Source organism: Mastigoproctus giganteus, chromosome 3 (assembly GCF_048544385.1).
Source record: "Mastigoproctus giganteus isolate SK-2022 chromosome 3, ASM4854438v1, whole genome shotgun sequence".
Taxonomy (NCBI): domain Eukaryota; kingdom Metazoa; phylum Arthropoda; class Arachnida; order Uropygi; family Thelyphonidae; genus Mastigoproctus; species Mastigoproctus giganteus.
In genome coordinates, this window is record NC_143577.1 from 180365348 (window position 1) to 180379356 (window position 14009).

Consider the following 14009-nt stretch of genomic DNA (forward strand, 5'->3'; position numbering starts at 1 on the left):
ATTAGAATCCCTGGTACATGTAGGCATATCTCTGGTCCAGGTTACGTGAAGGGATGCAGACCATCTGCATCCCTTCATGGTTATCGTGCACCCACAAGGCAATGGACTCTTCCAGCAGGACAATGCGCCTCCCCACAGAGCTGTGGTGACTAGGACATGGTTCAAAGAGCATTCGGCAGATTTTATCAGAATGGAATGGCCTCCCCATTCACCGGACATGAACCCTGTGGAGCATCTTTGGGATGCTGTGGAAAGGTCCATTTGAGCTCGAATGTGCTACCTGTGGAAAGCTTTCTAAACTAATGGACTCAATGCCTCGCCATGTGACTGCCCTTATCTGGGTGAACGGTGGGCTTACATGTTACTAGCTATGTATCCCATGATTTCTGTTCACTCATTCTGTATATGCACTTGTTTTTACTCTTAGTTACCCTAACACAGCCCATATATTTACTTGTTACACCCAGGAGTTCTTGAAATTCCCAACACCTTGTTTTCAAGGTTGCTGTTCATTCCAATAGAAGCAGTGCAAGAATCATTTTCACCTCTGCCTGTAACTATTGTTAATCTATTAATCTGTGCATCTCCCAAAGCTAGCAGTTTTCTGACCAAGTAACACTGCCTTGACAGCACAGCAAATATTTTTGAACCCTTCTATTTAAGTGTATCCCATTCTCGTAGAAGCAGTGACTCTTGTTTACAAGCACAGACCACACTGAAATAAATTCCATCCCAGGAGCCTTGCACACCAAGGCCAAATTGATTGAAAAGATGCTCATCATATACTCCCTCCTATCATATTGCAGACACTTTCAAATTTAACCCTAACTCACAACTTTTTTTAACATTGCCCTGTACTTGTTAAGTAAGTGTGCATATCTACTACTCTTAAGGTCATTAGTGCCAACGTGTACAATACCTTTTGTGCCCTTAAAAGATTATATCCGCTCTACAATGTCATCAACTTTAAGGGCACAAAAGGTATTGTTTTACACATTGTTGACACTAATGTGTTTCCTGACAACAGAGCTACCAACGACAACTAGCTCCTGGGAGACCAGTGCATTCTTCCTTGGGGGTTGCTGCTGTGTTGCTTCATGATCAAGTGCAAGCTCTGATATTGATGTGGGCAGCTGAGACCTTGATGGTTCCCCCAATTTAATTCCTTCAAGGGCATCCATTCTTCAAGCTGTCATAAAATATCCTCACACTCCTCACCAGGGGCTCACATCTGGTGAGTATGGACTTGGCAAACCCAGGTTCCTTCTACTTCTCTCTCTCTCTCTCTCTCTCTCTCTCTCTCTCTCACAGGGTAACTCGTGGAATTTTTTTTTGGCTGGTGCAGCATAAGCCTCAGGCTTCCTTGCACCATATGACTATTAATAATAATAATATCAAGCATACACAAATACATTCCCCCCCTTTGGCAATATCACGTTCCATTCCTGATAACTCTGCAAACATCATACAAGCCATTACCTATTTATCACAATTAAAAAACTGAATTCCCTTGCCACTCACTCTCTAACTATAACAATGGTGGCAAGATTCGAATGATACATAGTTTCTACATATATTAAGCAGTAACTTACAATACCTCTAGTTAAATTAAAAAATAAAATAACTAGCGTAACCAGGAATAGAAAGCTATTTATAGGGTATGATTTAATATGACAATTAGATCCATAAAACTGCAAAATTTTTCAAAAAACTTATCATGGATACTCCCTTGCCCGAGTTGTTAGTATAGGTGTTTATGTCACATCTGTTGACGATGAAACGAACAAGCAGTGCCAAGAAGAAAACAATGAGGGAGAAAACACAAGCATGGAGAACTCCAACAATCATTGACCTCAATCTCCTAGAAGAATCAATAACTGCTGGATGCTTGAAAACTATGATTCTCTCCTGTGGGACAGTGCCTATAGTAGCCAGAGAAGGTCACCGTGAATTTTGAAATAGACCTCAAGGAAATACACAAGGGTAGGCATCTAAATGGTATCAAAAGCAGCCTGAAGATCAAGGTATGTGACAACAATCTCTGTATGGTCTTCAAAAGCTTGTAAAATCTATGAAGTGGGAGATGACAAATACGTGACAGTAGACCTTCCAGGAATAGCAAGGTAGATTTCAGGTGGCTTATTCTGAAGAAATTTACCAACCATTAGAGGAAAGATGGCTTTCTCTAATACCTTGAGGAGACAAAATTCAGGGGAAATCGGTTGTTATTTGTTGTTGTTATTTGGTTTTTAGGAGCATTAGCAACTAAGGCCATATTGCTCCGGGAATATGCGGTGGGCATTCTCTTACCTTTCCGCATCCTCCGTATTTGGTGGTGACGGGCTCGAACCCCGGTCTAATCAAGAAGCGTGTGCTACGCACTGCTGCTCCTTCCCACCTGGCTACGGAGGCGCCTAGGGGAAATCGGTCTAATCTTGCTAGTGAGGAAGAGAAGAGGTTTGATAGTATAACAATTCCAAGCTGCAGGAAAGTAATGTTCTGCTAGAATCGAGTTGCAGGTATTACGGAGAGGTTTAAGAGTGACTGAACTTAAGCTTTTCAGTAGAAACTGAGGTATCTCGTCATCACCCATGGTGGCAGAAGTGGAAGGGCATTTATTTCTTAGATTAACTATCATTTAGAAATGCAAACAGTATTCACAGAATGAAGATGAGTGAAGTGTAGGGCTATATCCAGAAGACTTCCAGCATGGTTACTGGAAGATCACTTTCCAATAAGCTATGAACCTTTCAAGCCAAAAGTTAATGTCAAGGTGGCTGACAAGGTCTGCTGTATTTGAGTTATAAATGGGCCACCCTTTCTTAAGAGTAATGTCCATATGTTTCTTAATGGCACCAGATTTAAACTGATTGGAGGTTACTCTTAAAACAGAAAATGCAATCCTATCTGCTAGATCTCTAGAGAGTCTTTTGACACTACTGTTTCTCCCAGAAAGAAGTAGCAAGTGCAAGGGAATTTTAGAAGTAGCATAGTCTGCAATTGAGACAATCCACCTGGTGAGAAGATCCTCAGCCAATGTCACAACATTGCACAGAGGCAGTCCAGATACAACAATCCAAACAGAGGAACCTCAGAACCATGATCCTTCCTGCAGATAACTTCACGAGAGCATTAAAATAGCTTTTTGAGATATTAAAAGTGAAAAGAACAAGATCGTGGTAAGATTGAAAGAGATGGAATGAGCTATCTTGCAGCTCAGTGGGAATTGAAGCAAAGATCAAGGTGACTGTTCCCCTGGAAGGTCGGTGGTCGATGAGGTGTATGGAAATTGGGGTGATGAATCCTGAGAGACAGTAAGCAGGATGCTGAAGCAAAAGGGAGAGGCTGAGGTCCTCACAAACAATTTGAGTGACAGGCAAGTGCAAATTTTTAAGTAACCAACTGGTAACAGCATCAACTTGGAATAGGGAGAACATATCTGAGTGGTCAACTGAGAAACATGGAGAAGTTGACAAGAACAGCCACACCATGATATTCTTTGGAAACAATTAGGAGTATATATTCCACAGTTAATGTACACGGCATTGAATCCAGACATTGGATGAGCCACATCTCTGTAAGACAGATCACATCATCAAATGCATCTGAGAGGCAGTAGTTGTTTGATGGTGTCGAATTTACTTCTTACAGAGTACACGAACAGGAAAGTAATTCTGATTCTGGAGGCAAAGGTGGGAGTGACAGCTAGTAGATTAGTTTGAGCTTTGGGCACAAATTATCCTCTTGGGTCTCCTATAGGTGGTACGAGGACTGGAATATCAAAAGTAATACTATCCTATATAATCTGGCATTAGCATGCAATTATAGGCTTCAAATAGGATCTTATAGCTAAGGACGAAGATGTGATATCTGGTTACTTGGTAAGAAGCCATATATTCAGCTGAGTTGCACCTGCCCAGCCCTATAAGACATAACTAGTGATTCTTAACTGCAGAGCTTTCCAAAAAAAAAAAAAAAAAGAAGAAGAAAAAAAAAAGTATAATAATTAGTATACCAAAAAAATCTGATAAAGTGTTCCCCAATAAATTAAAAGGAGAATGGGGTATTCAATCTAGAAGGAAGCATAATTATTATTTTTCATGGATAATTGTCAGATATTGACATTTAACTGCATTTCGTTTTTGATGAGCTCTGCAATCAACTGAGGTGTCATAATGGGATCCAACTAGGAAGCAAACATCACGAAGCATAGGTTTAGGGTCCTCCTAATAGAGGGCAAGATAGTGTTCACTAATAATCCAACCCAGTACCTCTTTCTGGGGGCAGAGAGAGAGGCTGAGAATTAAACATTATCAGCAAATCTGGAGTGCCGGTGATGAGGATATGGCACATGAACTGACTGGATTTAACTAGTTAACCAAAAATGTCCCATATGGGTATGCATGAGAGCATCAGAGTTCTTAAATAAGTTGTTGTTGTTTTGGTTTTTTTAGGAGAATTAGCAACTAAGGCCATATTGCTCCATGATATGCGGTGGTCATTCCCCGACCTTTCCGCATCTTCCGTATTTGGTGGTGACGGGCTCGAACCCCGGTCTAATCAAGAAGCATGTGATATGCATGCTACTGCTCTTTCCCACCTGGCTACGGAGGCACCTCTTAAATAAGTCAACAGGGGTCAAATGCTGAAGATATTTACACTTCCATTATAATTAGGAATTATAGATACAGTGGGGTTGCAAGTAGTAGGATGAGGATAGGATGGAAAAGTGCATTGAAGTGGAAGGAAGGATGATTTGCATGACAGGAAACCAAGCTAAAAGGGCATTTCATGGGAGAATTCAGCATGATCCACTTGTTCTCTAATACTCTTCTGAAAAAGAAGAGTATTAAAGAATCTGATAGATGCTGTTGAAGAACTGAAAGGGCATTTGGCATTCATCTTTACAGACAAAAACCATCCTCGGCAAGGAGAAACTAAGCAAGTGCAGTACAAAATTAGCACTACTGAAATTACAGAAAACTGTTTATTAGAAAAACTTTTGGGCTTAAAAACGAGGCCCCTGGAGTTGATGACATACCAGTAATTTTGAAAGAAAAAGTGAGAGCACTGAATATCTGAAATAAAAAAAACTTCACCTGTGTAAAGTTTATCGTCTATTTATAACTATTGGTATAAAAATCATAAGTTTCCCAGATGTTTTCTCCTCTGCATTTTCTTTAATTGCAAAATTAAGAATAAGATAGTTTATCTATTTTTCCATCCTTAATCACCTTGGTTTTTACATCTTTACTTAATTTAATCTAAACAAAGTGTAAAAATTATATAATAGAATTAATACTAAGGTAAGCCACTTAATTTTAATCCTGCTGCCCCACCATCACATGAACACCAAAAGACCAAATTGCCAAACTATAGTATTTCTTATGTATGGTTACAGATATATGTTTGCCCAGGTACTTTTTGATATGGGTGTCGATGTTATTTGATTGGGAAAAATTAAGTAGAATTAACTATTACATATATCAAATACTGATTGGTTGAAATTAAGTAGGATCACCTAAGGATTTCCAGGTTCCATGGTTTGCCTTTAGGTTGTCTCAGAGCTTTTCTTTGGGACTGCATCAGGTTACTGAAATTGGTTTTGTCTCTTTGTAGTAACATTTCTGCTGGTTTTCCAGCAGAAATGTTACTACAAAGACAACCAACATGCATAAACAAGCTACAAAATGTTTTTTACTTCAGTGGCATGCATTAGTTGAAAATGTTTAAATTTATCTTTCCTTTTTAGCACTTCTTTCTAGATAGTAGTAAATTTCCAGCAAATATTCAACCTTTTCACAAAGAAGGTATGCAGATGCCTTTTTTTTTTTAGCACTTCTTTCTAGATAGTAGTAAATTTCCAGTAAATATTCAACTACTTTCACAAAGAAGGTATGCAAATCCCTTTCAGCATCCAAATTAATATGATGATAAGGATAGCATATTACCAACAAGTGCTCAATCTCTTCATTTAAGATCCTTGCTACTCATTTTCAGACATACCTTAACAGGTGCATTATCAACATTAAGTGCCAGACATTTTTGATGTGAAACATCCTTGGGGGCACCTCAACTGAGTAAATCTGATTCCATTTGATTGAGCCATTCAAATGGCTACAATCAAATGGAAAATTAGGGTATTGGCTTGAATTTTGCTAACCTTTTCCAAACCAAGTATGTTTCACAAAAAACCATCTAATGCATGTGTTTGGCACACTCGCCATTTTTTTTAAAGGAATCCCATATGCTTTCAGGTTGTTCAGATGTCCAATGTTGTACCCTGTATAGTCACCTTCTGATTCCGAAAGTGGCTTTCAATTTGACATTTTCTTTTTTTGTTACAAGAGTTCACCACAATGGAAAATAGCTTGGAATCACTTTGATTAATGCCATCTGTAGCAAATGAAAACTGCCTATTTTTCAGAGCCATCACTACTACTTTTCTTTCCATATGCATGCAATTTTATTAACAATGCAGGTTGTTTTTGCTGTTCCACAACTGTATTTTTTCACTATTTCATTACTGATAAATATATTTTTGAACAATGCACCTGCACGATCAGCACAATCCTGAGAAAGATTATGTTCTATAACAAAAGATTCACATAAATATTCAGCACGTTTGACGTCATCATAATAAAATGCTGCATCTATTTTTTCATTTCTTTTTATTAACTGTATACTGTCCTTATGCTTATTTGTTTGAAAATGTTTAATTATGTCATGTTTTCCACTGCTTGAAATTTAAAAATCACATCTACATGCAGTACACATGACAAATGTGTCACCTTTATCAGATTTTACAATACATGAAAGTTACAACACAAGCAAAGTTATGTCTTCAGAAATTTTATGTTGTATTTCTTTGGCATCTAATGGAAAGATATTGTTAATTAGCTTTGCAGTAGACAAATGAAATGACATGACTGAATAATGTTATTAAGGCACAGTTTTATTTTGCAATGGAGACTACCACAGCACACATAACAGGTAATTCATTAATAAAAATAGGCAAAAATTCAAAAAAAAAAAAAAAAAAATTCAAAATTCAATTTTAACAGTTTTATTATATTTAGAAATTTTAGAATAGTTTTATTATTTTTCTGTGAAAAGGAAAAGTTGGAGATAAACTGAGTTTAAAAAAATAAAAAATTGAAAAACTCGTCATCAACTATATTATGATGGTGAGATTCAGAAGTGTCAAATCAAGTAAAAAAGATGGAGTCTCTGGCATGATGGCAGCTATGCTTACATATATAAGTTGAAAACCTGAAAACTGTAATACCATTACATAATAAAATCATATTTGTATTATTAAAAATTTATAGATCATAGACAATAAAATCACTACTACAAATAATTATTCTCAAACGTCTGGAGAATTAATTATTGTCATAAGACATGAAATAAAATATTTGTTATCAAATATAGGATCAAGAGAATGGAAAAAAGAAGTGCAGATTGGATGCCCTTTAACAGAATAACAACAGATGAATCAAAACCTTGCTATTAAACAATTAAAAAAAAAAAGACCAGAATTCTTTTAGTTAGGGCTCTCTGGGAGTTTTAAGAACTGTTCTGTTAATGCCAATGTACACACACATAATAATATGATTAAGGAAGGTCCTTGAGGTTGTCACAGACATTCTCTCAGCTATGCCAAACAAGCTGTACTTGCTACCTGGGAGTCAAAAACGCTGATGGAACTCATATTCGGGTGACACTCAAGTCAAGTGGACCCAATTTCGGCGAAGTCCGGACGGTCTTTGACAGCCAAATCCTCTGCTTGCACCTTCACGTTGGTGGGACTGTTAGTAATCCTGGGTATAACCTCCATGCACAAGTACATGGTGGGTGACCACCAAGGTGTGAACCAACGTAAGCAGAGGTCGAGGTGTGGCGCCCACACCACATGGAGGAATGCCACCCCTCATTGTTACCAGGCGGTAATAGATGACTTTCATCAACCAGTGCAATACCACCACTTTGCTTATTGGAGGCTTGAAGTGGTGGAACCCAAGTTTAGTTTCTAGAGCTAAGTTCTGGTCAACCCTTCACTATCTCTTCCATCATGCAGTATGATTGATGACTTTTGAGGTTATGATGAACATCGTGGCGAGTCCAATATTCCTTACATTTCGAGGGTACAGCTCTAAAACGGTGTTCGCAGGCCGGCCACTAGTTAGTACACCGGACCGAACCTATTGGTAACTCTCTAGGAGGCTTCCGGATCAGCTAGTGTATAATCTTGCTACCTCTACTCTGCAGATAGTGACTGGAGGGAGTCCGAGTAGTGTGTATGCGGGGAGCATTGTCAAGACCACGTTATGTCAAGGATCTGGGTATATTCTTACCGTATGTATGCCATATCCAAAAATTTCATTACTTCACACAGCATGTCCCACCCACTTTTTCTTACTATTGAATACACCACAAATTGTCAAACTAATAGAGCAAGCTTATCTGCGAAAAGATCTAAACCTTCCAAGCACTGCCTAATTCATTTCACAAATATACGTAGTTTCAATTCTAATCTCAACGATGTCCATTTCCACTTGCAGTCTGCCAAACCCCATGTACTTTTTCTGACAGAATCTCAGTTATCAGGTGATTCAACTACTGCTCATTTCAGATGCCCAAATTATTCGCTGTATGATTCCTTTCGCCTAAAAGCTGATACTTGTGCATATGTCCGTTCTGATATTCCCTGTCAGATACTTGGCAATTTGGAATCTCCTCTCTTTGATCTTCTCTGCTTAAAATCTCTCTACCTCATTGTGTCAAATTCATCTGTTGTCTCTACCGTTCTCCCAATTACACTAATCACTTGGAGCTATTTGACTTCCTCTCTTTGCAACTTGACTTTCTCCAGGCCAACTTTCCTAACAGCAAGGTAATTTTCCTTGGTGATTTTAATGTTCACAACTCCAGCTGGCTTCCGTTTTCTAGTCACACTGACCCAACTGGTCGAGATGCTGAGGCTTTGGCAATTACTAATGACCTTGCACAGATTGTTCATTTACCTACAAGAATACCGGACAATCCTAAGCTTACAGCCAATATGCTTGATCTTTCTCTCACAAACAACCCTTCTAAGTACATAGTCGAAGTGAGAGGTCCTTTCAGCACTTCAGATCACAACTTGGTGATTGTCTCTTCTCCAATGGAACCTTTATCTCATGGCTATTCTCAACCTCATGTTGTTTGGCATTACAAGAATGCAAAATGGGATGACCTGCGAGACTTCTTTTCTTCTTTTCCTTGGTCGGATTACTGTTTCAAAACTCCTGATGTCAACGTTTGCTCAGATCGTGTTAGTGAAATTATTCTTGCAGGAATGGAATCCTTTATCCCACACTCCACTTTAAAATCTCATCCTTTATCTAAACCTTGGTTTTCCAATAAATGTGCTAAGGCTGTTCAAGAGAAGAATGTTGCATATCGTAATTGGCTTGTTTCTAATTCTCCAGTTTCATTTTCTGCCTACACCAAATCTCGCAACAAATGTAAAGCAATTATTAATCAGTCCAAACTAGAGTTTGAACAGGCTAAGAGTAGAAAACTTGCTTCTTGCCCTAATGGTAGCCGAGCATTCTGGTCTCTTGCCAAAGCTATTGGCCACAACTTTTGTCCATGTCTGCTCACACCTCTGTCCAAACCAGATGGTTCTGGTGTCACTTCAGCCAAGAATAAAGCTGACCTGCTAGCATCCCATTTTTCTTCCAACTCATGTATTAATGATCTTGGTAAAACACCTCCCACCATTCCCAACATGCTCCATCCAATGCCTCTTCTGGTCTTCCGTCAAAAGGATGTTAGAAGGATTTTGATGAATCTTGATGCTAAGAAAGGTCCAGGTCCCGATGGTATTTCTTCACTTGTTCTCAAAACCTGTGCTCCTGAACTGACTCCTATTATTTGCCGTCTTTTTTTCACTTTCTTATTCCAAAGGTGTTTTTCCTTCTGCTTGGAAATTTGCTCATATCTAGCCAGTTCCTAAAAAGGGTGACAAATCCCTCCCATCCAATTACTTGTACTCTTTCTAAAGTAATGGAGAAATCAATTAAACGCCAACTCTTAAACGACCTAGAAACCTTCCATCTATTCAATGATCGCCAGTATGGATTCCGTCAGTGTCGATCCACTGGTGATATTCTGGCTTATGTTACCCATTTATGGACTAATTCAATGGAAAGGTTCGGTGAAACACAAGCATTTGCTCTTGACATCTCAAAGGCTTTTGATCGTGTTTGGCATAAAGGTCTTATAAACAAGCTTCCATCTTATGGTTTGCCAACTGTTTTTAGTAATTGGTTATCCAGTTTTCTTTCTTATCACTGAGGGTGATGGAAGATGGTTCTCTGTCTTTTAACTTCTCCACTAATGCTGGCATCCCCCAAGGTTCAGTTCTTTCTCCCACTCTTTTCCTCTTGTATATTAATGACCTTCTTCCATTGACTGGAAATCCTATCCATAGTTTTGCCGATGATAGCACATTGCATTCCACTTTCCATTTTGAGAAACCTTGTCCTGCTCAATCAGCTTCAATTTCTCAAAAATCTGCTACCAATTCCTTAAATGCCGATCTTCAGGTAATTCTCCAATGGGGCAAAGACAACTTAGTTGGTTTCAACCCTTCTAAAAAGGATTCTTCTGCTCCTATGCTTATCTTTAGTGACACTCCAATTTCTAGGCAAAATGATATATCTCTGTTGGGGTTACCCTGACTTCTAATCTCTCTTGGCACAAGCACATTACAAATATTGCTTCCTCTGCATCTAAAAAACTTGGTTTTCTTTTCACTCTCGGCGTTACTTTTCTTCCAAACAGCTGCTCACTCTGTATAAATCGCAAATCCGCCCTGCCATGGAATGTTGTTCCCACATCTGGGGTGGTGCCCCCAAAACCTCTCTCAGGCTTCTTGATTCCATTCAGAAGAGGGCAGTTAGGTTAATTAATGATTCATCTCTAACAGAGTCTCTCCACTCGCTCTCTCATAGACGTACTGTTTCTGCTGCATGCCGCTTCTACAGATACTTAATGGGCACTGTTCTTCTGAATTGGCTTCTATAATATCTGTTCTCTCTTTCAAAACAGTCCGATCACGTGCTGCCACCAGCCAACATCCATTTACTGTCCAACTTCAAACTCAGAGAACCAACTTTTCATTGTCCTTGTTTATTCATTCAACTGCCGCTTTCTGGAACAACCTTCCTTCATACGTATTTCCTGAAAATTACAGTCTACAGAAGTTCAAGTCCAATGTCAACAAATATCTTCTTTCGTCTTCTCAACCTCCACCCAAGCACGGTACTAAGTACTATAGGTTCTAATACCTCTTGTGTTTGGGGTTTACATAAAAAAAAAAAAAAAAAAAAGGTAAGCATACAGAATCGAAAGAAGAGGAAACGTCAAAGAACACAGCATTCCAAGCAAAATGGATTCTTCCAATTAACAGTTGTAACCAAGTAACTGTTAAACCTTTACTCTTCCCATTATTACTGTGTTCTGTTTGCAAACCTCTCATTCAGCAATAGATTTAAAAGTACATTTTCTACAATATTTAGAAAAGAACGGAAATGGGATGAAAGCTGCCATACTTTGAACATTAGACATTTTAGGAACTCGAACAAAATGCCTGGTTTCATATAATTCAACCAATGTAGCCAATACATATATATGGCGCCTCCGTAGCCAGGTGGGCAGGAGCAGCAGTGCGTAGCACACGCTTCTTGATTAGACCGGGGTTCGAGCCCATGACCGCCAAATATGGAAGGTGCGAAAAGGTCTGGGAATGACCACTGCATATCCCCCGAGCGATATGGCCTTAGTTGCTAATGCCCCTAAAAACCAAATAACGAATATATATGTATATATATATATATATATATATATATACAGTAAACCCTCGATTTAACGATAATAGGGAAGAACAGGTGTCCGTTAATGCTGTATGTCCATTAAATCGAATATAACCTGGAGGAGCATTTTTTATTGCTCTTAATTTGCAAAAATAATAAGAGACGTTTACCTCAATATAGTAAGTAGAACACTTCCGAATGATACTCTCCAGATTCAAACAAAAAAATCGAAAATCTTACATTAAAGTAACAAATAATTAAAAAATTAATTGAACACAATTAAAAACCATTTTAACGCAATCAAAAATTAAGAAAATTAATTAAAAGAATTTAACAAAAAAATTGCAAAACGATTTTCCTTCCTGAAGCTGTCAACGCTTTTCGACCGTATGTCGTGATCACAGGAATGAGAATTACCGAATAGGGATGAGCATGCGCATAAAAGCCCAAATGGCCAGCAAACATTAACAGAATTCTCGTAATTTAATTTCAACAGTTTCTGCAACTAATAGTCTGGTATAATTACGTTGGACACTAAGTATTTTGGCCTTGTTAAATAAAAAAATATGTTTTTCGTTAATGGCACGAAAGGCTAATTCTGATGCTGCTGAACGAGAAGCACAAAATGAGGCCGCATGTTGATTAACATGAATATTCACAGGAAAATGCATCGAACCTTGATAAGACGAGTTGCAATCACCCAAGAATTTGTATACCAAGTTATTAATTTGTGTTGCGAACAAGGAAAGGACAGAGCAATTGTTCAGTATAGTGTGTAATTTCCGTATTGGCCTGGCCACAATTTTAAATTCGGTATCTTTAATCTGTTAAGCTGTTTGTGCCACTGTTCAACATATGGGATAGAAATAAAGTATTTTTTGATATTACAATTGTTGGTTCGTGTAGTATTTTGTATCCTATCCTTAGCTTGTACCCTAATTCGGTTTACTGTAGCAAGGGGATAACCCCTGTTTAAGAATCTGCTGGTTAATATTTGTATTTCTGAGCCCAAAGCAGATTCCGTTGTTGAATATTTACAGAAATTTAGAAATTGATTAAAGATAATCGATCTTTTGTAGGTGAATGGGTGATAGCTGTTATAATGCAGAAGCATACCGGTGTTTGTAGATTTTCGATAGATGTTAAATTGGATTTTATTCGAGTCTCGAGTAAGCTTGAAATTTAGAAAATTTAATGACTTAGTATCCGTATCCTCCCTTTTCAATGTAAATTTGAGTCTAGAATGAATATTATTAAACAAATGTAAAATGTCTTGGATAGTACTACTATCAAATAATAACTGGAACATCATCTAAATACCTCCCATAGTATGTGATACGGGGTCGAAAAGGTGTCAAATGAATATATGCTCAATCGTTGAGAGATAGATCTCCGATATTAAGCCACTCACACTCACACTCAATCCCACTGGCAAACCAAAAAATTTGTTTATACGCTTTGTCTCGAAAGCTTGATATAATTAATCGGTATAGAGTTACTATTTAACATATCCCAAATAATATCTAATGTGTATTCAATGTTTACATTCGTACATAACAAGGTAACATCTAGTGAGAATAAATTGTCATTATCACCAAGTCTAAAGTCCTTAAGGTTATTAAATAATGTATCATAGTTCTTAATCCCAAATTGTATCACCTGTCTAAAGGGTTTTATAATGCTATATAAATGTGTGGCCAAGAATGAAAAGTGAGAGTTTCAGGTAGGAAACAATAGGCAAAATTGGAATTTAACCTGACCAAAAAGTGCAGGAATAGTGTATGTTCTGGCCTTCAATTCTTTTAACTGAGCCATAGTAATGTAGTCATTTTTTTGATACATGGTTAATGTTTTGTTGTATTGATTGACCAAACTGATAAATAGTGCTTGGTCTACTTCGAGATAAGTGGAGGTATCTGATACAACTAACTCTAACTTATTAATATAATCACGTTTATGGAGTATTAAAACTGTATCTCCTTTATCTACCCTCTGTATAATATCTGTATTTTCCCGAAGTTCATGTAAAGCTGAACTGTCATGTGTATTCAATTTATGAAGCCGTGTTTCTTTTATGTTATTCACTTCTTGGTTAACTTGTTGAATAAATAAATCTTTTTGTGCAACATTATGAAGTCCAAATTC

General features: G+C 37.8%; 1 protein-coding gene across 1 annotated transcript in view; it reads right to left on the reverse strand.

Annotated features, from left to right (window-relative positions):
• Positions 1–14009, reverse strand: part of LOC150088444 (serine/threonine-protein kinase D3-like) — a 550939-nt gene that overhangs the window by 434858 nt on the left and 102072 nt on the right. The window contains exon 5 of the mRNA XM_090370161.1: positions 9143–9156. Coding sequence (XP_090226287.1) covers positions 9143–9156 — 14 coding nt within the window. The remainder of the gene's footprint in view (positions 1–9142; positions 9157–14009) is intronic.